Here is a 21,967-nt window from a genome sequence, read left to right as displayed (position 1 = left end):
AGGCCAGATTTTTGCCATGATATAAACCCCAAAAAAATAGATGATGCATAAACTGATCACAAATGCGTTGATATATATAATGAAATGGTTTGCGTGAGTGATGATTTTTTCTCATTATTCTCGCTTAGAGGGACCATTAAGAAACATGATCCCCGCAGCTACTGGGTTAACCTCTGCTTCCTCCCCCCAGAGCCGCCTGACCTGCCCCGCTCCCTGCATGTCCTGGAGAAGACGTCCCGCTCGGTGAGGTTGGCATGGGAGGCACCTCAGGACGGCAACTCCCCCATCACCAAGTACACACTCAAGTACACACGCCTCGGAGGTATGCACACGCTCATGGACGCTTACGTACATAGCAACACATATACAGTAAAAAACACCAATAGAAGGTTATAGTATTTTAGGCTTCAGTTGTGAGGTTGCTCGGAAGCTCAGTGTTGTCACCTGTAAGTCTGATGATCCAGCGTCAAATACTCCGGAAATCCTGATGGTTCAGAATTTTCAGCCGAGGGTCATTTTTAGCTTTTTTGGGGTAACTTCAAGAAAATGAGGAATATGTTCAAAAATAGATGAAAATTAGGTACCTAACTATCCCTTTTTAGCTTTTTGGGGGTAACTTAAAGAAAAAATCAGGAATATACTGAAAAATGGATGGAAATGGGGTACCTAATTATCCATTTTTAGCTTTTTGGGGGTAACTTCAAGAAAAATCAGGAATATGTTTAAAAATAGATGAAAATGGGGTACTTAACTATCCATTTCTAGCTTTTTGGGGGTAACTTCAAGAAAAATTGGGAATATGTTTAAAAATAGATGAAAATGGGGTACTTAACTATCCATTTTTAGCTTTTTGGGGGTAACTTAAAAAAAAATCAGGAATTGTTTAAAAATAGATGAAAATGGGGTACTTAACTATCCATTTTTAGCTTTTTGGGGGTAACTTCAAGAAAAATTGGGAAAATATGCTGAAAAATAGTAGAAAATGGGGTACCTAACTATCCAATTCTAGCTTTTTTGGGGGCAACTTCAAGAAAAATCAAGAATATATGTTGAAAAATGAAAGCAGGGTACCCAAGTATCCTTCTTCACACACTCACACACACTCATAAAATTTGCTGAGATAACATTTTTTTCCCCAGACTGGCAACAGCAGCAGACACCACAGCAAAACCAGCAGCAGACTCAGCAGCAGACTCAGCAGGGAGGAGGAGGAGAAGCAGGAGGATCAGGTGGAGGAGGAGGGGGGCCGATGGAGCCTACTCAGGAGATGGCAGTGAGGGGCGAGGAAACAGAGGCTAGTGTTGAGGGTCTCGCGCCAGCCACTCAGTACTTGTTCACCCTCCATGCCCACAATGCCATGGGTCCCTCCAAGCCCTCTGAGGTATGTGTGAGGGGAAAGGGGAGAGAGAGGGGAAGGTGGGGAGGAGAGGAAGGTGGAAAGGGAAAGAGATGGAGAGGTAAAAGAAGAGAAGAATGGATGAAAGGAACAGAAATTGGGTGTATATGGGGAAAGGAGGGAAGGGGAAGTGGGAGGAGAGGGGAGGAAAGGAAGGTGAAGAGGGGAAGAGATGGAGAGATAAAAGAAGAGGAGAATGAATGAAAGGAACAGGAAAAGATGTGAGTGTGTGAGGGGGAGGAGGGGAGAAGGGGAAGTGGGGAGGAGAGGGGATCGGAAAGGAAAGTGAAGAGGGGAAGAGATGGAGAGTTAAAAGAAGAGGAGAATGAATGAAAGGGACAGGAAAAGATGTGAGTGTGTGAGGGGGAGGAGGGGAGAAAGGGAAGTGGGGAGGAGAGGGGATTGGAAAGGAAGGTGAAGAGGGGAAGAGATGGAGAGTTAAAAGAAGAGGAGAATGAATGAAAGGAACAGGAAAAGAGGTGGGTGTTTGAGGGGAAAGGAGGGAGAAGAGGGGAATGTAGTCTCCTTCTCACCATTCTGTTCTTTCTCTTCTTACTTCCTATCATAATTTAGCTTTTTTGTGCTTCCTTCTTCTTTCTCCTCCTCCTCCTCTTCCTCTTCTCACCCCTCCTCACTTTCCCTTTCACCCACAGCCGCTCCAGGTCACCACAGAGGCCGAGGCACCTGGTGGGCCCCCAACACAGGTAGAGGTGCGGGCCGCCTCGTCAACAGGTGTGCGGGTCACCTGGGCGCCACCTGACCCCTCGCTGCGACATGGGAGGGTCCTGGCTTACTATATCTCCTATGGCACGCTGGGGTAAGTACGGGGGGGAGGGGGGGGGGGAATTGATGGGGTGTGTGGGTGGGGGGGGTTTATATGAGAGGGGGAAGGAAGGGTGTGTGAGAGGGAGATGAAGGGGGTGTTTTTTTTTTCTTTTCCTCCTTTTCAATCCATAAATAACAACCATTTATCTATTTTTTTTCTTAATGTCTTTTTACCGATAAACACAAAATCAATTTCACTGTTTTTCTTTTTGTTCCGTTTTAAATCATCACCAAACATTTCCCTTTTTTTTCCAGTTTTCCAGCAATCAACACAAAATTTCAATGTCTTTTTACTGATAAACACAAAATTTCAATGTCTTTTTACTGATAAACACAAAATTTCAATGTCTTTTTACTGATAAACACAAAATTTCAATGTCTTTTACTGATAAACACAAAATTTCAATGTCTTTTACTGATAAACACAAAATTTCAATGTCTTTTACTGATAAACACAAAATTTCAATGTCTTTTTACTGATAAACACAAAATTTCAATGTCTTTTACTGATAAACACAAAATTTTAATGTCTTTTACTGATAAACACAAAATCTTAATGTCTTTTTACTGATAAACACAAAATTTTAATGTCTTTTACTGATAAACACAAAATTTCAATGTCTTTTACTGATAAACACAAAATCTTAATGTCTTTTACTGATAAACACAAAATTTCAATGTCTTTTACTGATAAACACAAAATTTTAATGTCTTTTACTGATAAACACAAAATTTTAATGTCTTTTACTGATAAACACAAAATTTTAATGTCTTTTACTGATAAACACAAAATTTTAATGTCTTTTACTGATAAACACAAAATTTTAATGTCTTTTACTGATAAACACAAAATTTTAATGTCTTTTACTGATAAACACAAAATTTTAATGTCTTTTACTGATAAACACAAAATTTTAATGTCTTTTACTGATAAACACAAAATTTTAATGTCTTTTACTGATAAACACAAAATTTTAATGTCTTTTACTGATAAACACAAAATTTCAATGTCTTTTACTGATAAACACAAAATTTCAATGTCTTTTACTGATAAACACAAAATTTCAATGTCTTTTACTGATAAACACAAAATTTTAATGTCTTTTACTGATAAACACAAAATTTTAATGTCTTTTACTGATAAACACAAAATTTTAATGTCTTTTACTGATAAACACAAAATCAATCTCACTGTTTTTCTTTTTCTTCCGTGTCAAAACATCACCAAACACTTCTATTTTTTTTTTTTTTTTTTTTTTTCAGGTCTTCCAGCGATCAACACAAAATCATCACCGTGGAATCGGACTCGTGGAACACACAACCATCCTCTCCTTCCTCCGCTCCCACCTCCTCATCCTCCTCTTCCTCCTCCTCCTCCTCCTCGGCTGCCTCCCCCTCCTGCTGTTCCGCCCTCATCACCGACCTGGAACCCTATACACAATACAGCGTTCAGGTCCAAGCAGTTAATTCCCAAGGTTCAGGTCCGCCAAGCACACCTGTCACTGCGGCTACCTTAGAGGACGGTGAGTTAACCCTCTCTTCCCCTTCTATTCTTCTATCTTCTATTTTTCTTCTTCTCATTTCCCTTCTCTCTCTTCCCCTTCTATCTTTCTGTCTTCTATTTTTCAACTTGCTTTCTTTTCTTCTTCTCATTTTTCTTCCCTCTCTTTTCCTTCCATTCTTCTATTTTCTATTTTTCAACCTTCTATATTTTCTTCTTCTCATTTCTCTTCCTCCTCTTTCCCTTCTATCCTTCTGTCTTCTATTTTTCAACCTTCTATCTTTTCTTCTTCTCATTTTCTTCTTCTCATTTCTCTTCCTCCTCTTTCCCTTCTATCCTTCTGTCTTCTATTTTTCAACCTTCTATCTTTTCTTCTTCTCATTTCTCTTCCCCCTCTTCCCTTCTATCCTATCTTCTGTCATTCAACCTTCTATCTTCTCTTCTTCTACCCCGTTCCCTTCCTCTTCCTCCTCTCTTTATCACACTCTCCTCAACTTTCATCTTCTCTTCAATCTTTTCATCCTTTCCCATCACTACCACTCCTTCCCTCTTTCCGTTCCCTTCCACCCTTCCCTTTCCCTTCCTCTTCCACCTCCCTTAATGACAATCCCTTCTTCTTTCAATCCCTTCTATCAACTCCTCACCCATTCTGCTCTTCCTTCCCTTTCCGGTCATTCAACCCATAACTTTTTTTTTTCACTCTCTCCCTTCATCTCCTATCTCTTCCCCTTTCCCATCACTGCCATTCCTCCCCTTCCACCTCCCGTTCCACTCACCGCTCTTCCACCCCACAGTGCCCGCCCTGGCCCCTTCTGGAGTCCGCTGTACCCCCATGACCGCCCACAGCGTCCTCGTGTCCTGGGAGGGCCTGGCACCTGTCCATGCTCGGGGTCACCTCACGGGCTACAGGGTCCTCTATGCCCCTGCCGATAGAGGTGAGAGCAGAGGTGAGATGTGCGAGCTGACGATTTTGTTTATTTATTTATTTTTTTTTTTTTTGGTGGTGATGGGGGGGGGGCGGGGAGCTGAGTCAGGGGTTGTTGATGTTGTTTTTGTTTGTTTTGTTGTTGTTATGCTTTCTTCACAAGCTATATCCTTCAGTCCTTACATCACCCCCACCACCACCACCACCACCACTGTAGCAGATCACCACTCCACTTCAACATCACCATTTCTCTATCATCATCACCACAATCTGTACATCCTCCAGTCCTTACATCACCACCACCAACAACACCACTCCTCTTTTATCACCACCACCTCCACCACCATGCGCTCAACCCCCTCCGTTTCCTCCCCAGGGGCCGAGGTGAGCCGGGAAACTTCCTCGGCTAGCAGCGTTCCCCTACGAGGTCTACGCCCCTACACTAACTACTCCATACAGGTAGCGGGCCTTACGCAAGTGGGGGAGGGACCGGCCAGCGACCCCCACTACTGCACCACAGAGGAGGACGGTAAGGGGGGGGAAGCGAAGGGTAGATGGTGATGGTAAGGGGGAAATTGAGGGAGGGGGACCACTTAGTCTGGACCATGGGGTTTGTGTGGTCTGATTTTGTATGTAAATCTATGTAAAACTAATTCCTTTCTTTCTTTCCCCTTAATTTCACTCCCCTTCTCACTTCCCCTTTTCATATTTGCTTACCTCAGAGTCAAGGCCATTCTTTTATCACATTCTCCCCTTTCTTCTGCAGTTTCCTCTACTTCCATCTCAACTTGGTAATTCTTTTCTTTCTTCCTCTTTAATTTCACTCTTTTCACTTCCGTTTTCCACATTTGCTTCCCTCACATTCTCGCCTTTCTTCTTCTAACTCTTTTATTTCTATCTCTTTAACTTAACTCCCCTTCTCACTACCCTATTTCACTTTCCTTTACCTCGTAGTCAAGACCGTCATTTTAATACATCATCCCCTTCCTTCTGCAGTTCCCGGTCCGCCTGCAGGAGTGAAGGTGGCTGTGGTGCGCCCGGAGACTGTGGTGGTGTCCTGGCTGCCCCCAGTGAACAGCAACGGGCGCCTTCTCACCTACTTCATCACACTCAGGGGCCGGGAAGTCAAGGTGAGGGAAGTTGCGAGTGAAGATGATTTCGTTGAGTCTCCCATTGATTGATTTGGAAGAGGGAATGTTTTCTTTGGTGAGGGAAGCCGAGAGGGAAGGCGATTTGGTTGAGTCTCCCATTGATTGATTTGGAAGAGGGAATGTTTTCTTTGGTAAGGGAAGCCGAGAGGGAGGGTGATTTGGTTGAGTCTCCCATTGATTGATTTGGAAGAGGGAATGTTTTTTTGGTAAGGGAAGTCGAGAGGGAAGGTGATTTGGTTGAGTCTCCCATTGATTGATTTGGAAGAGGGAATGTTTTTTTGGTAAGGGAAGTCGAGAGGGAAGGTGATTTCGTTGAGTCTCCCATTGATTGATTTGGAAGAGGGAATGTTTTCTTTGGTGAGGGAAGCCGAGAGGGAAGGTGATTTCGTTGAGTCTCCCATTGATTGATTTGGAAGAGGGAATGTTTTCTTTGGTGAGGGAAGCCGAGAGGGAAGGTGATTTGGTTGAGTCTCCCATTGATTGATTTGGAAGAGGGAATGTTTTCTTTGGTGAGGGAAGCCGAGAGGGAAGGCGATTTGGTTGAGTCTCCCATTGACTGATTTGGAAAAGGGAATGTTTTTTGTGGGAAAGCCGAGAGAGAAAGATTTTTCGTTGAGTCTCCTGATTTTGATGGAAAAAGGGAATGTTCTTTTGGTCTAACTCTAATGGATATGTGGGTCTATCTATATATTTTTAATTTTTTATATATATTTTTTGAGGTGTACAGTTTTCCTATCTCCACACGACTATTTCCTCATCCATTTCTCCTCCCTCTGTTTCCATTTCTCGTGTCTTTTTTCCTATTTTTTTTTTATCGTTTTATTTTCACTCTAATATAAGAATGCAGGAAATGGTTTAACGTAATTTGGTGTAAAGAAAACGGAAGTATTTTATGTGTAACCATGGCTAATGATGGCTGATTTCTTTCCTTCAGAGGCCAAAATGAATTCTTCTTTCATTCATATTATTATTGATCCGTTGTGAGGAAGTAAGCAACCAACTCTAATATAAGAATGATTGATTGATTGATAGTATATTGTTGCAAGTAAAGGAGAAAGGAGGAGCTTGCCATCCCAACCCCCAGGCAGTACAGAGTGTGATTATACAACTATCTTCTGGCGGCTCTCGGCGGCTCTGACGCGAACAGCCCCCCCAGCCAACAACTGACCTCCGTCCAACTGCCCCCCTCTCTCTCTCTCAAGATATAAGGATACATGTGGAAGTGCAGGAAATGATTTAACGTAATTTGGTGTAAAGAAAACGGAAGTATTTTATGTGTAACTATGGTATTGTCCCCTGCAGCGGTCAGTGGTCCGCGCCCCCACCACGAGACATGAGGTAGCGCTGCCGTCGGGGTCAGGGAAGATCCAGGTGACGGTGGCAGCCAGCACGCGGATAGGTGAAGGCCAGCCGTCCCCACCCATCACCCTCAACCCCTCCAGTAAAGGTGAGTGCGTGTTATGTTACAGGCCAGCAGTGTGACGGCCATTCCTTCATCTAGGGGCGGAACGTTGCCAGATGGTCGTGCGTTAGCCTCCTATTTTTGCCTATTTACACCATAAAAGCTGTCTCCTGGGCCACAGTACCTAGATTTATTTATATTTATCGTTTCAATCGTTAATTTATGGTGTCTTATGGTGATAGTTAAGTGTCAGAAACCGGTAAAAAGGATGCTCTGAGTACGACAATCTTGCAACGTTGCTATGCGCGGAACAAAAAAACTAGCGCATTGCGAGAAAAACAATCATCATATATTAAACACATCATTCCTCTTCTTCCTATCTGCCTCCCTCTTTCCAACCCCCCCCCCCCCCACACACACACACACACTAACCTCCCCTCCCTCCTCTCCCCCAGTTCCAGCCCGCGTGGTGTCCTGGGGGGGTACGACACGCGTCCACTGGGAGGAGGATGTGTCACTGCGCTGCGAGACGGTGGGTGAGCCGCCCCCCACCAGGGTGTGGCTCAGGGACGGGGCGCCAATTGGGGACGGCACGCATAAGTGAGTGACCTTGACCTCTGTGACCTGGAATGTGACCTTGAGTTTGATTGACCTCAGATGATGTATTTAAGTTTTTTGCTACTTTTTATTCATTGCTTTTTGGTTTAATATTTTTACTTTTTATTTTGTTTTAAAGTTTTTTGTCCTGTGACCTGGAGTTTGGGAGACCCTATATATTTTTTTTTATTATTATTTTAGTTTCTTCTGAGTTAAGTTTTTTCTTTTGCTTATTTTTTTATATAATTTTAACTTTCTATGGATAATTTTTAATCTAACTTTCTTATCTTTTATCAAATTCAACTTTCTCTGCGTCTTTTTAATCTTTTTTTTCATCTAATTTTAACTTTGTGGGTAATTTTTAGTCTAACATTTTTTTCTTTATCTAATTTAACTTTCTCTGAGTCTTTTTAATCTTTTTTTCATCTAATTTTAACTTTCTGTGGGTAATTCTTAGTCTAACATTTTATTTTTATCTAATTTAACTTTCTGTGGGTCATTTAAATTTTTTTTCTTACTTCCATGTTTCTATATTTTCACCTTGATTTTCTTATGGTATTGATTTAACTCTATTCTTTTCATTTTTCTCTAACACTGACTCTCTTCATATATTTTTTTACTCTGTCTAGACTTCCTTCAAATTTGCTAATGTTCTTAACCTGTTTGGCATTTTTATCTTCATTTTATCTTTATTTTATCTATTTTATCTATCTTTGTTTATTTTTCTATCTTATCCTTATCGTTTGACTTATTTGCTGCCCCCTATGTTCTTATTTTCTTACTTACGTTATGTGTTACTACTACTACTACTACAACTACTACTACTACTACTTATATTTTCCTTCCTTCCTTTCACAATCATCCCCCCACCCCCTACTACCACTACTACAACTACTACTACGACCATTACTAATACCACCACCACCAACATCAGGCGCGTCTCCAGCTACCCCGACGGAACGCTGGTTTTGCGTGATGTGCGTCGAGAGGACTCAGGGAACTACACGTGCCAAGTGACCAACCCCCACGGCGACGACCACATCACCTACGCCCTCACTGTGCAGGGTAAGGAAGAGGAGGAGGAGGAGGAGGAAGGAAGAGGAATAGGGAAATGATAATGTGGGAAGTAGAAAGAGTAATGAGGATGATTAGCGGAAGGAGGAGGAGGAAGGAAGGAAGAGAGATGATAGAGGTATAAGAATTTGGGAAGTATAGAGAACAGGAGAATGATTAGGAGGAGGAGGAGGAGGAGGAGGAAATGGAAAAAGAATAGCAAGAGAGTAAGAGGAAAAAGAGGAAAGGAATAAGAGAGAGATAGAGGAATGTAAGAGGAAGAAGGAGAATGAAAAGAAGGAGGAGGAGGAAGAGGAAGAGGAAAAAAGAGTAATAAGAGTTAGTGAAATAGAAGTCCAAGAAGAAAGAGGAGAAAGAGGAAAGAAGTAAGAGGGAGAGAGAGAGAAATGTAAGAGGAAGAATGAAAAGGAGGAGGAGGAGGAGGAGGAGGAAGAGGAAAAAAAGAGTAATAAGAGTTAGTGAAATAGAAGTCCAAGAAGAAAGAGGAGAAAGAGGAAAGAAATAAGAGAGAGATAGAGGAATGTAAGAGGAAGAAGGAGAATGAAAAGGAGGAGGAGGAGGAAGAAGGAAAAAAGAGTAATAAGAGTTAGTGAAATTCCAAGAAGAAAGAAAAGAGGAAAGAAATAAGAGAGATAGAGAAATGTAAGAGGAAGAAGGAGAATGAAAAGGAGGAGGAGGAAGAAGGGAGAGAAAGAAGGGGACAATCAGGCAGAGTATTAATTTTACCTTCACCATCATCACCTTCATCACCATCACCACTATCATCATCCTCATCACCCTCCACAAACATCAACACCACCCCTCATTCACCCACCACTCCACCTCTCCCCCACAGTGCCCCCGTCACCCCCACACATCCACGTGACAAGGACAGGCCCCACCACCCTCACGGTCACCTGGCGTACTGGGGATGATGGTGGCGCACCGCTGCTGGGCCTGACGGTGTCCTACAAACGGGACTATGGGGAGTGGCAGGAGGAGACGGTGCCCCCCACACAGACGTCTCATGAGCTCCGGGGTCTAGCCTGCGGAAGCCCCTATGACCTCTATGTGACGGCGTACAACAAGGTGGGTAGTTGGCGTTCATTTGGTGGACGTTTAGTTATGGGGTTACGGTAAAAAATTGTAGTTAACCCGTCTGCTGCGATTGGCACGGATTTCGCCTTCACTGGTAGCCTGGTAACGTTCACTCCCAGGTCTTTCTCTGCCTCTGTGGTGGATAGTGGAGTGTTTCCCATGTGGTATTGGTGTGCTGGATATCCCTTCACTGGTAGCCTGGTAACATACACTCCCAGGTCTTTCTCTGCCTCTGTGGTGGATAGTGGAGTGTTTCCCATGTGGTATTGGTGTGCTGGATGTCTTCTTGTAGGAAATCCGCAGTCATGGGGTCAATGATATAAGATTATTAGACTTTTTCACCTGTATCACCTCCCTTCCACCCCCCTCCCCCAGGTTGGTGATGGGCGACCCTCAGAGAGTCTCCGCACCAGGACAGCGGGGTCACCTCCTCTGGCGGGGCGGCGCGACGGGGCCGTTCGCGCCAACACCACGTGGGCGGCTGTCACGTTGGCCCACTGGGGGGATGGCGGCTGCCCCATTAGCCACTACAGCGTGGTCTACAGGAGGGCAACGGCGGCCTCATGGATTGTGGGTGAGTGGCGGATGTGTGGGTATGTTATATGGTGGAGTTTGCCCTTAAAGTGGTGTGTTTTCTTTGGTGTGTTAAATGAAAAAACAAATTAAAAATGCCCTCCCTTCATAATTCTCCATCTTTTTCACCCTTCTGTTTTCCTCACCCTTTTCACCCTCCCTTCACCCTTTACCACACTCTCCATCCTCTTTCCATCCTCTTTTTTATGCCGTTCCACCCTTTCAACTCCTCCTTCACCCTCTCTCCACTCTTTCCATCCACTTAACCCTATTTCTTCACCCTATTCCACGCTCGTCCACCCTCACTTTGCCCTTATCCACCCGACTCACCCTTTCGTCACCCCTCACAGTGTCGGAGCGCGTGGAGGGGGGCCGGCCGGTTGAGCTTGGAGGCCTGACACCCGCCACTCACTACCTGGTTAGGGTGAGCGCCCACAACGCAGCAGGAACCACCACACAAGACTACCCCTTCACGACCTCGCCCACGCCAGGAGGTAAGGATGTGGGGGATGGAGGGAGGGAGGGAGAGGTAGAAGGGTAGAGGAAGACAGGGAGACTAGTTAAGGGAGAGAGGATAAATGGTATAGAGGAGGAAGTAGAGAAAAAAGGATAGAGGAGGAAGTTGAGAAAGAGGGGTAGAGGAGGAAGTAGAGAAAGAAGGATAGAGGGAGAAGATTGAATATAGGAAGGGAGGAAGGGGTTGAGAATGTGTGGAGGGTAACAGAAGAAGGGTAGAAAGTAGAGATAGAAGAGAGGGAGACACTGATTAGGGGAGAGAAAGTTTGTGGTATATAGAAAGATGTGGAGGAAGCAAGAGAAGAAATGAGGGAGAATGGAGGGAAAAAAATAAGGAATGGAAAGAGAAAAGGTGCAGGAAAAGAAAGGTTTGAGAAGAGAGGGAAAGAGAGTGGTTAAGAGAGAAGGGACAGAGGGGTTGTATTTTTTTTATTTATTTATTTATTTACAGCAGAGGAAACAGTTCAAGGGAAAAAAAAAGGAAATAATGAAAAAAAAAAGCCTGCTACTCAAAGAAAGAAAGAAATGTATAGAGTAAGAAGAGAAAGAAAGAAGGATTGAGGGAGAGAAATAAGAAGCACAAAAAAGTAAAGATTTTTTTTTACAGTAGAGGAAACAGTTCAAGGGCAAAAAAAAAATAATAATAATAATAATAATGAAAAAAAAAAAAAAGCCTGTTACTCACTGCTCCTACAAAAGAGTCAAGAAAATTAGCAAAGAAAAAAAATACACTACGAAAATTTTGACTAATTATCGCTTTGTCTTCCCTTCTCTCAACTCTACCCTTTCCTCCTTACCAATGTACCCCCCCTTCCGCCCTTCCTGTCCTCCCCTTTCTCAACTTTGCCCTTTCCTCCTTACCAACGTACCCCCCCTTCCGCCCTTCCTGTCCTCCCCTTTCTCAACTTTGCCCTTTCCTCCTTACCAACGTACCCCCCCTTCCGCCCTTCCTGTCCTCCCCTTTCTCAACTTTGCCCTTTCCTCCTTACCAACTTACCCCCCCTTCCGCCCTTCCTGTCCTCCCTTTCTCAACTTTGCCCTTTCCTCCTTACCAACGTACCCCCCTTCCGCCCTTCCTGTCCTCCCCTTTCTCAACTTTGCCCTTTCCTCCTTACCAACTTACCCCCCTTCCGCCCTTCCTGTCCTCCCCTTTCTCAACTTTGCCCTTTCCTCCTTACCAACGTACCCCCCCTTCCGCCCTTCCTGTCTTCCTCTTTCTCAACTTTGCCCTTTCCTCCTTACCAACGTACCCCCCTTCCGCCCTTCCCCCAGGTCCCTCCTCCCCCGGGCTGGTGATGCCGGGTGTTGGCGTGACAGATGTGCGAGTGTTGCTGCCTGTGTTGGCGTCCTCCCTCGCCCTCCTCGCAACACTCATCACCGTCTGTGTGTGCGTCAGGAAGAGTAAGTGTTGCGGGTGTTGCCTTGTGCTGCCTTGTGTTGCGTTGTGTTGCGTCAGGTTAGGTTGGGTTGGGTTAGTTGTTGGTGGTTTTCTTTGATTTTTTGGTTGTTTTTGTTTTGAGAGGAGGTTGGTAAGTTGTGGTTTCTGTCTTGTTTTTTTTCTTGTTTTTGTCCCTTGTTATTTTTTTTAGAAGTTGTCATTTTTTTCTGAACTTACTAATTTTTTTTTCCCCTTCCTCACTAACCTTCTCTTTTTTCTCTCATCCCTTCTTCAACTTCCTTCTTTCTTTTTCCTCCTTCCCACAGAGCCTCCACTCCCCCCACAGCAGCAAGGAGGTGGAGGCGGTGGAGGAGGAGGAGGAGGAGGTGGAGGAGGCGTGGAAGGGAATGCTGTGGCGGTGCAGGAGAATAAGGAAAATCTCAAACACCGGGAACAGTTTTACGCCACCGTGCGGAAATCCTCCCCACACCGAGACCCAACCACCGTGGACCGCATACCAGGTGAGTATATAAGAGCTCCAACACAGTGGCTTTGTAATCCCCTGAACCAAACTCTTCAATCTTCAACACTCCACAATGGTTAGGTTTTCGACGCAAGGCCTAATACACGAGAGATTGCCCGTATAGTTTCCTCGGACTTCTGAACTTAAATATGAACACAAAACACTGCACAAGGAATTTTTGAAGTCCTTGGCACTGGTTTGGAGGCTTGCTTACCCCATCATGGCGAGTCTTCCAGAGGCCCATAGATGTACCCCAGGGGAAGCCTCAGTGTTGTGATGGAAGCTTCCCCCGGGGTCTGTGGGCCTCTGGAAGACTCCGGGGGAAGCTTCCAACACAACAATATGTACCTTAATTATGTTTTTGAGTTCTTATATTTTATTTCCTGTGCTCTGATGTTACAATCTTGCCGTTACAGAGTACGCCGACGACATCTATCCCTACGCGACCTTCCAGATGAACAACGCCACACACCAACAACAACAACAACAATCACAACAACAACAGCAACAACCCCCACCCCCCCCCTCACAGCAGCAGCACCAGCACCATCACCACCACCACCAGCACCCCCACCCTCACCCCCACCAGCAGCAACAACAACAACAATCAAAACAACAACAACAACAACCACAGCAGAAGTTAGGGCCAGGCCAGCGACCGACCCCGCGCCTACAGCAACAAATACAACAACAACAACAACACCTGCAGCAACAACAACAACAGCAGCCCCACCACAACCACTACCAGCCATGCCCTTATAAGGAGGCTGTGGCTGGGAGAGAGGTACGTAAGGATCAAGGAGGAGGAGGAGGAGGAAGATATAATTGCGATCGTACAGCAAAGTCTCATTCTTACGGACCTTAACACAACAAATTTTGGCTTTAATTAACTTTTTAGGTTCATTCAGCATATGCAGGATTTACTAATAAGTTCAATTACTAGTTAAGTTTCCGTCTGACATAACAAACAAACCTCGTCACGTACGGAAATGGTCGGTTTTATTGTTCCCGTCCTTCGTCGCTTCCTTTTCTTTCCTTCTTTTCTCCTTCGTTATTTTTCTTCTCATTCGTAAATTTTTTTTAATTTTCTCTTTTTTTTTTCTTCGTGGTAATTTTCCTTCTCATTCGTTTTGTCCTTCTTTTTCTTCTCGTATGGAAACGGTCGGAAATAGTGAGCTCTCGGTGCATGTAAAAGTTCAGGTCTATCAGATATAATGGATTTTCAGATATATCGTCACCCCTACCCTCCAACTGGTTCATTACAGCGAGCGTTTACCGTATTCCAAACTTTCCATTTCATTACATACCTGATAATATATGTTGAAGTTTATTGGGCCCTTTTTATCTACTCTCGTTTTTTTTTTTGCCCTTGAGTTGCTTCCTGTACCGTAAAAAAAGTTAATCACTCACTCAATCTATCCTTTTCATTACATACCTGATAGTATATGTTGAAGTTAAGCAGGCCTTTTTTTCTACTATTTCTTTTATTTTTGGTCCTTGAATTCCTTCCTGTAGGCTCCTGTAAAAAAAAAAGTTAATCACACACTCAATTTTACCCTATTTTCCTTTTCCGCAGCGAATGCCAAGCGCAGCACCGGAGACGTACTGCAGAGTCACAGGAGGAGGTGGAGGAGGAGGAGATAGAGTCGACAGAGGAGGAGGAGGAGGAGGCGGAGGTGGAAACGGAGGAGGTAACGGAGGAGGTGTTGGCGGAGGGGTGCTGCCAGGCGGAGTGGGCATACGAGGGCGCCACCCCACCCCGGCGCCACAGTCCGTCAAGTCCGAGAGTGAGGAATATGATACTTTCGGCTCGGACTCGGACACGGACCCGCCAGCCTCGTCCCGGACCGAATCCTCCAACCAGCTGGACCACGAAAGGTCAGGCCACATGAGGGCAGTGCATCATAGTAAGTCCTTGACCCCCCGCCCCCTGCCCTGACCTTACCTGACCTATCCTGATTGTTACCTGACCTTACCTGTCCTATCCTGTTTGTTACCTGACCTTACCTGACCTACCCTGATTGTTACCTGACCTTACCTGTCCTATCCTGTTTGTTACCTGACCTTACCTGACCTACCCTGATTGTTACCTGACCTTACCTGACCTATCCTGATTCTTACCTGACCTTACCTGACCTATCCTGATTGTTACCTGACCTTACCTGTTTTATCCTGATTGTTACCTGTCCTTACCTGACCTCATCTGTCCTTAATTGACCCTGAGTAGTACCAACCTGCCCTTACCTGTCTCCTCTAGCTTCACCTCACCTGCCAGGCACACTCACCTGTGATCACTCAGCTTTTTGCCTCACCTGTCCCACCTTGCCTTCACTCACCTCAGCTTACCTCTCCCTCACTGAACCCTTCACCATCGCTTACTAGTGTGTGCCGTGCCTCACCTCAGCTGGTTCTTGACTGTGGAAGTACAGGTATACCTCTCTTATCAGGCAACTTTAAAGCAAACTTTTGGGGGAATAACACACAAAACAATCCCAAAGATGGTTTTATTATATTTCAAAATTTGTTTTATTGACTTAACCCGGTAGCAGCGATGGGCCGAATTTGGGGCTTTACCATTTAGCAGAGACGGGCCAAATTTGTGGCTTTACCGTGTAGCAGTGACAGGCCAGATTTGTGGCTTTACCGTGTAGCAGTGACAGGTCAAATTTGTGCCATAATATAAACCCCCCAAAATAGATGGTACATAATCTGATCACAAATGCTTTTTTTTCTCATCATTCTCGCTTAGAGGGACCATTAAGAAACATGATCCCTGCTGCTACCAGGTTAACATGAATGAGCACAAGCAACAAAACAACCTTGCATTGTTTTTTCATGAAGCGGCCACTGTACTCAAACCATTTCAAATAGTCCGTTTGGGTGTTCAATTCCGCTGGTCCTTTCCTCCCCTAATATTACACAAAAGTATCAATGCCGTCTCTTTAGAAACAGGCCCATCCAGTCCAGCAAGATGGTACCTGTATCTTACCTGTACATGTATATATTTGTTTCTCCTCTCCTTTTCTGTGTCTGTGGTCACCTGCTGTTTCAAATTTGTCTGTGTCTGTCTGTCTGTCTGTGTGATGTCCTTTCTTTCATTGTTTATTAATGTTTGTTTGTTTACTTGTATACTGCACTGTCCACCTCCTCCTCCTCCTCCTCCTCCTCCTCCATCATTCTCCTCTTCCTCCTTCCTCCCCTTCTCCTCTTCCTCCTCCTCCTCTACCTCCTTCCCCTCTTCCTCCTTCACCTTCACTTCCTCCTCCTCCTCTACTTCCTCCCCCTCCTCCTCCTCTACCTTCTTCCCCTTCCTTCTTCTCCTCCCCCCTATCCCTCCCCAAACACCTGTCTTGTTCTTGTTGTTGTTTTTTAATATTAATGTTGTTTTGTGGTAACTGTGACGGAGTTGCCAGTTTGGTGTTTTTTGCCTTGCCATTTTTTTCACCCTTTTACAAACCACTAAGAACAGTGTGTCACAAAACATATATTCGTGTGATTTTTGTGTATAATTTCACATAATGATTTTTACCTTTTATTGAAAACTTGGAATGTTGATTGACTGAGGAATATTTAATCTTACATATATTTTTTCAGTCTTAACAATATTACTTATACGGATACTACTACTACTACTTCTGCTATTACTACTGTTATTTCTACTACTACTACTACCACTACTACTACTACTTATACTGTGCCAGTGAGCTTTTTCTTTTTCTTTTTCTTTTTTCTTTTCTTTTCTCCCTTGAGCTGCTTCTTTAATTGTAAAAAACTAACACAACTACTACTACTACTACTACTACTACTACTACTACTACTACTACTGCTACTACTACTACTACTACCACCACTACAACAACTATTACTATTACTACCACAAGTATTGCTACCATCGTAAGCATCACCTTAATCCCCCATTTCAGATCTTATTTACCACGCTGCCGAGTCTAGCACCTCCACGGAAGCCTCCCCCACGCTGCCCCGCCGCTCCTTCCACAGAAAGAGAGAGAGGTCAGTAGGGGGGAGAGCTGCTGTGATCACTGAGGACCTTTTCTACTAAGCACGACCTCCTCTTTCTAAAACCGTGCTGTGTACTGGTGAGAGAGAGAACCTCCTCTTTAGAACCACATTGGATGACCTTTTCTACTAAGCACGACCTCCTCTTTCTTAAACTGTGCTGCTTCCTGTTGAGAGAAAGAACCTCCTCTTTAGAACCACATTGGATGATACAGAGATTAAATATATAAATGTTCTTGAGGGGAAACCTTAAAAAAAAATGGTTATGAAAAGAAAAGGTAACTTCTACAAACATGATCTCCTCTTTCTAAAAACCATCCTGGGTCCTGTCAAGAGAGGGAACCTCCTCTTTAGAACCACATTGGATGATTCAGAGAGTAATTAAATGAATGTTCTTGAGGGGAAACCTTAAAAAAATGGTTAGGATAAAAGAGGATAAGTTCTACAGACATGATCTCCTCTTTCTAAAACCGTGCTGCTTTCTGTTGAGAGAGAGAACCTCCTCTTTAGAACCACATTGGATGATAGAGAGAGTAAATAAATTGATGTTCTTGAGGGGAAACCTTAAAAAAATGGTTAGGATAAAAGAGGATAAGTTCTACAGACATGATCTCTTCTTTCTAAAACCATGATAAATTCTTTTGAAAATTATAATGACTGTGATGAAAGTTGAGGCAATCTGTCAGACCCAACCTATACTCTCTTTAAAATTGGTTCCGGAACATTGCTGAACAAAAATTTAAGGTTGCGTTACAGAAAAAAAGGTTAAAAAGAGGAGATTATCTACGGACACTCACTCCTGTTTCTAAACCTACTGAAAATTGTTTTAAAATATTGCTGTTGAAATGTTAATTGTGAGGAGAAGTAATTGAAATATATTATGACTGACCGAGTGAAAGTGTGAAGGAAAGTGAGCGAAAGGGAGAGAGAAAGAAAAGAAAAAGAGAGTGAGTGAGTGAGTGAGTGAACTGGGAAAAAGTGCAAGAAAGAAAGAAAGATAGGAATGAAAAAAATATATTCACACAAAAAAAAAAAAAAGGAAAAAATAAACACTCACAAAATCTCTTTCTCTCTCTCCCACACACACACACACACACACACACACACATACACACACACACCATTTTATTTTATTTTTTCCTTTATTTTCCGTTCGTTAACTAGAATGGGCGTCAGACGGAACACTAACAGCAGCAGCAGCAGCACCATCGGAGGGGGAGGGGGAGGGGGCTACCACCACCACCACCACCACCACACCCTCCTTAGCCCCCCTCGCACCCCCTCCTCCCTCCTCACCCTCTCCTCCCCCTCGCCCCTCCCGCCCGCGCCACCCCTCACGCCCCCCACTCCACCCACTCCGCCAACGCCCTTTACGGACCCCAACGAGCTCAGCGAGACGGAGTGCGACAGGGAGTTGAGGCGGAGTTACTTGGTGGTGGAGCGCGGCAGTACCATTAATGTGTAGTGTGTGTGTGTGTGTGTGTGTGTGTGTGTGTGTGTGTGTGTGTGTGTTTGTCTTTTTTGTTGTTTGTTTGTTTCCCTTGAATTTTTTTTTTTTCGTGTTTTATATTCTTGATTTTTGTCTTTTTTTATTTTTTATTTTTTTGTTTTGTTTTTACGATCTCTTAATTTTCTCTTTTTTTCTCTCTTTCATTCTCTTTTTCTCTCTATTTCTGTTTCTCTCTTTTTTCATTCCTTTTTTTTCATTTTCATTATGTCTACTTTATTTCTCTCTCTCTCTCTCTCTCTCTCTCTCTCTCTCTCTCTCTCTCTCTCTCTCTCTCTCTCTCTCTCTCTCTCTCTCTCTCTCTCTCTCTTTTTCTTCTCATCTCTCTTTCATTTTCTTTCTCTATTTGTTTCTCTTTTTTTTTCACTTCCTTCGTTTTTTTCATTTTCATTATGTCCAGTTTTTTTTCTCTATCTATCTATCTATTTATCAGTCTATCTATCTATCTATCTATCTATCTATCTATCTATTTATCAATCTATCTATCTATCTATCTGTCTATCTATCTATCTATCTATCTATGTATCTATCTTTTTTATCAATCAATCAATCTATCTATCTATCTATCTATCTATCTATCTATTTATCTATCTATCTTTTCCCATTTGTAATTTCCTTATTTTTTATTGTCTGTGTAAATAGTGTCTTGAAAAAAAAGGAAAGAAAAAAATAGATAAACTAGAAAAAAATGCTTTAGTTATACACAATGTTTTTTTTTCATAGATGTAAAAAAAAAAATTATAAGGCTGGAAAAGAAAGAAAGTGAAAAATAAGAACAGTAATAACAATAATGATAATAATAATAATGATAACCGTGGAAAAATTAAAAAAAAAACAATAACATCAAAAAGTGCATTCATAGGTCAGTGAAAAAACGAGAATGTGTACGTGTGTGTGTTTGTATATGTACCTATAGCATGTGTATATATATATTTATTACTATACTACTATTATACGCGATAAAATAAATATAATGTATAAAGATAGAGAATAAGACTGATCTGTGTGTGTGTGTGTACAGACATGAATATAGGTGTGTGCAAAACAGGTAGGATAACAATGTCTGTTCACCTGTAGTTCTTGGGGGAAGTGATTTGATCGTTACCTGGTTAAGATATATATGACTCACCTGTGTTTCCCTGCGTGGACTTATTGGCTGTGAAAGTGGAGGGAAAGAAAGTGCGGGAAATTGCAAATGTGGAATGGAAACAAAATTGGCTGTGAAAATTAGGAAAAAAAAAAGTTAAGGACAGAAGGATCGTAAAAATGTCTTACGTAATTGACTGGAAATTGTAAGCAGGGAAAGGAGTGTAGATAATTAGTTCATATGAGGACGGAAAATAAGATTGGCTGTGAGAATTAGGAAAGAAGATGAAAGCGTAGGGATGAAAGAGTGGAAAAATTCATCTTTCGTAATTGATCGGGAAATGGAAAAAAAGGGAAGGAAGTGTTGATGATTAGTTTGTATGAGGAAGGAAAAACAAATTATAGGCTGTGAGAATTAGGGAAAAAAATAAAAGCGTAGGGACGAATGAGCGAAAAAACAAAGAAAGGAAAGAAAAGAAAGAAAATAAGAAAAATGAGAGAAGGAGAAGCTGGAAAAAAGAAAGGAAATAAAAGAAAAGACTGAAACTAAGAAAAATGCGAGATAGAAAAGTTGGAAAAAAGAAAGGAAAGAAAATAAGAAAAAATGAGAGAAGGAAAAGTTGGAAAAAAGAAAGAAAATAAAAGAATGAAACTAAAAAAAACAAGAGAAAGGAAAGAAAGAAAAATGAGAAAAAACTAAACAATTAAAAAAAATATGACAGGAAATGAAAAAAAAAATAGAGAGAGATGAAGAAAAAGAAAATAAACTAGAATATAAGTGTAAATAATGTAAAAAAAAAAGTGTGTTTACGGAGACCAGAAAATAGTGAAGGTTAACATAAAAAAAAAAATTAAGGAAAATGTCAAAAAATATTACCTTTCGCCTCTAGTCAATGTTGTAGAAATGTTTAGGTTTGTGTGTTTGTGTGTTTCCCTTCACCCTTCCTTTTCCTCCTCTTCCCCTTCTTCCCTTTCCCCTTCTTTCCTCTTCCTTCCATCTCTCTCCCTTCCTTTTTTTTTCCCTTCCTTTTTTCTTCCTTTTCTTCTCTTTTTTCTCCTTTCCTTTCCTTTCCTTCTCTTCCATTCCTTTTCCTTTTCTTTCCCTTCCCTTCCCATCCCATTCCATTCCACACCATTCCCTTCCTTTCCCTTCCCATCCCTTCCCTTTCCTTCCCTTCCCTTCCCTTCCCTTCCCTTCCCTTCTCTTTCCATCCCATCCCATTCCATACCACAGTCTTCCCTTCCCTTCCCATCCCATCCCATCCCTTCCCTTCCCTTCCCTTCCCTAACCTTCTCTTCCTCTATCTCTATATAATTTGAGACTAAGAATCTGCATAATTTTGAACCCAAGTCTGTATTAGCATAGGTTTGAGGAGCCTATAAAGGGATTGAACACTCTATATATTATTTAAGCTGATTATTATGTAGGATCGAGGAGGCTTGGAGTGAACTTAAACCTCTAGAGAATGATTGTAAAGGATTGAGAAGTAACTAAGAGGATTGAACACTTTACGATGCTTTAATCCCTTTCTACACGTGACTAAAGGGAATCCAAACCTTTCTATAGTAATATCTGAACCTAAAACTGTATAAATGAATAGCTTTTTGATCTCATTTTGGTATCAGTGTTGAAATCTTTGTATAAAAAAATAATGATAAATGGAGAAATAAATGTAATAATAATGATAATAATAATAGTCATGCATTTTTCGGCGTAACTTTCGGAACTTTCAGAATTTGTCGGTCGTGTTCAGCGTGTGTTTCCTCCTCCTTGTCTTGTTCTTTTTTTTTTTTTTCTTCTTGTTTTCTATGATAATAGTAATAATTGTTAGTGTGATATATTTCTATATAATTCTAATAAAATAAAAACTGGAGAATTTTCAAAGATGTTTGGTGTGTGTGTGTGTGTGTGTGTGTGTGTGTGTGTGTTATTTTCCTGCGTTCCTTATTAACTCATCCGCTGCGATTGGCACGGATTTGGCCTTCACTGGTAGCCTGGTAACATACACTCCCAGGTCTTTCTCTGCCTCTGTGGTGGATAGTGGAGTGTTTCCCATGTGGTATTGGTGTGCTGGATATCCCTTCACTGGTAGCCTGGTAACATACACTCCCAGGTCTTTCTCTGCCTCTGTGGTGGATAGTGGAGTGTTTCCCATGTGGTATTGGTGTGCTGGATATCCCTTCACTGGTAGCCTGGTAACATACACTCCCAGGTCTTTCTCTGCCTCTGTGGTGGATAGTGGAGTGTTTCCCATGTGGTATTGGTGTGCTGGATATCCCTTCACTGGTAGCCTGGTAACATACACTCCCAGGTCTTTCTCTGCCTCTGTGGTGGATAGTGGAGTGTTTCCCATGTGGTATTGGTATGCAGGATATCCCCTCCCAAGGTGCAGGACTTTACATTTTTCTTCATTGAATT

General features: G+C 42.6%; 1 protein-coding gene across 4 annotated transcripts in view; it reads left to right on the top strand.

Annotated features, from left to right (window-relative positions):
* LOC126985799 (cell adhesion molecule Dscam2-like) overlaps positions 1-21,440 on the top strand; it is a 64,962-nt gene extending 43,522 nt beyond the window's left edge. The window contains exons 18-36 of one of the 4 annotated variants that reach the window (XR_007739062.1): positions 191-322; positions 1,140-1,381; positions 2,050-2,213; positions 3,485-3,744; positions 4,517-4,669; positions 5,024-5,176; positions 5,644-5,777; positions 7,101-7,245; positions 7,656-7,800; positions 8,732-8,862; positions 9,707-9,939; positions 10,324-10,522; positions 10,872-11,015; positions 12,310-12,438; positions 12,742-12,936; positions 13,355-13,722; positions 14,515-14,816; positions 16,862-16,949; positions 18,120-18,264. Coding sequence is in view for 3 of the 4 variants with exons in the window: in XM_050841192.1 (XP_050697149.1) it covers positions 191-322; positions 1,140-1,381; positions 2,050-2,213; positions 3,485-3,744; positions 4,517-4,669; positions 5,024-5,176; positions 5,644-5,777; positions 7,101-7,245; positions 7,656-7,800; positions 8,732-8,862; positions 9,707-9,939; positions 10,324-10,522; positions 10,872-11,015; positions 12,310-12,438; positions 12,742-12,936; positions 13,355-13,722; positions 14,515-14,845; positions 16,862-16,949; positions 18,120-18,420 (3,647 nt within the window). In the remaining variant the exon portion in view is untranslated. Of the gene's footprint in view, positions 1-190; positions 323-1,139; positions 1,382-2,049; positions 2,214-3,484; positions 3,745-4,516; positions 4,670-5,023; positions 5,177-5,643; positions 5,778-7,100; positions 7,246-7,655; positions 7,801-8,731; positions 8,863-9,706; positions 9,940-10,323; positions 10,523-10,871; positions 11,016-12,309; positions 12,439-12,741; positions 12,937-13,354; positions 13,723-14,514; positions 14,846-16,861; positions 18,064-18,119 lie in introns of those variants that run through there. The other 3 variants (XM_050841193.1, XM_050841192.1, XM_050841194.1) reach the window with 3 other exon arrangements.
* Positions 21,441-21,967: the final 527 nt, after the last annotated feature.

This window comes from Eriocheir sinensis, chromosome 60, assembly GCF_024679095.1.
Source record: "Eriocheir sinensis breed Jianghai 21 chromosome 60, ASM2467909v1, whole genome shotgun sequence".
In the NCBI taxonomy this organism is placed as follows: domain Eukaryota; kingdom Metazoa; phylum Arthropoda; class Malacostraca; order Decapoda; family Varunidae; genus Eriocheir; species Eriocheir sinensis.
This window is presented reverse-complemented; position numbering and strand designations above follow the sequence as displayed.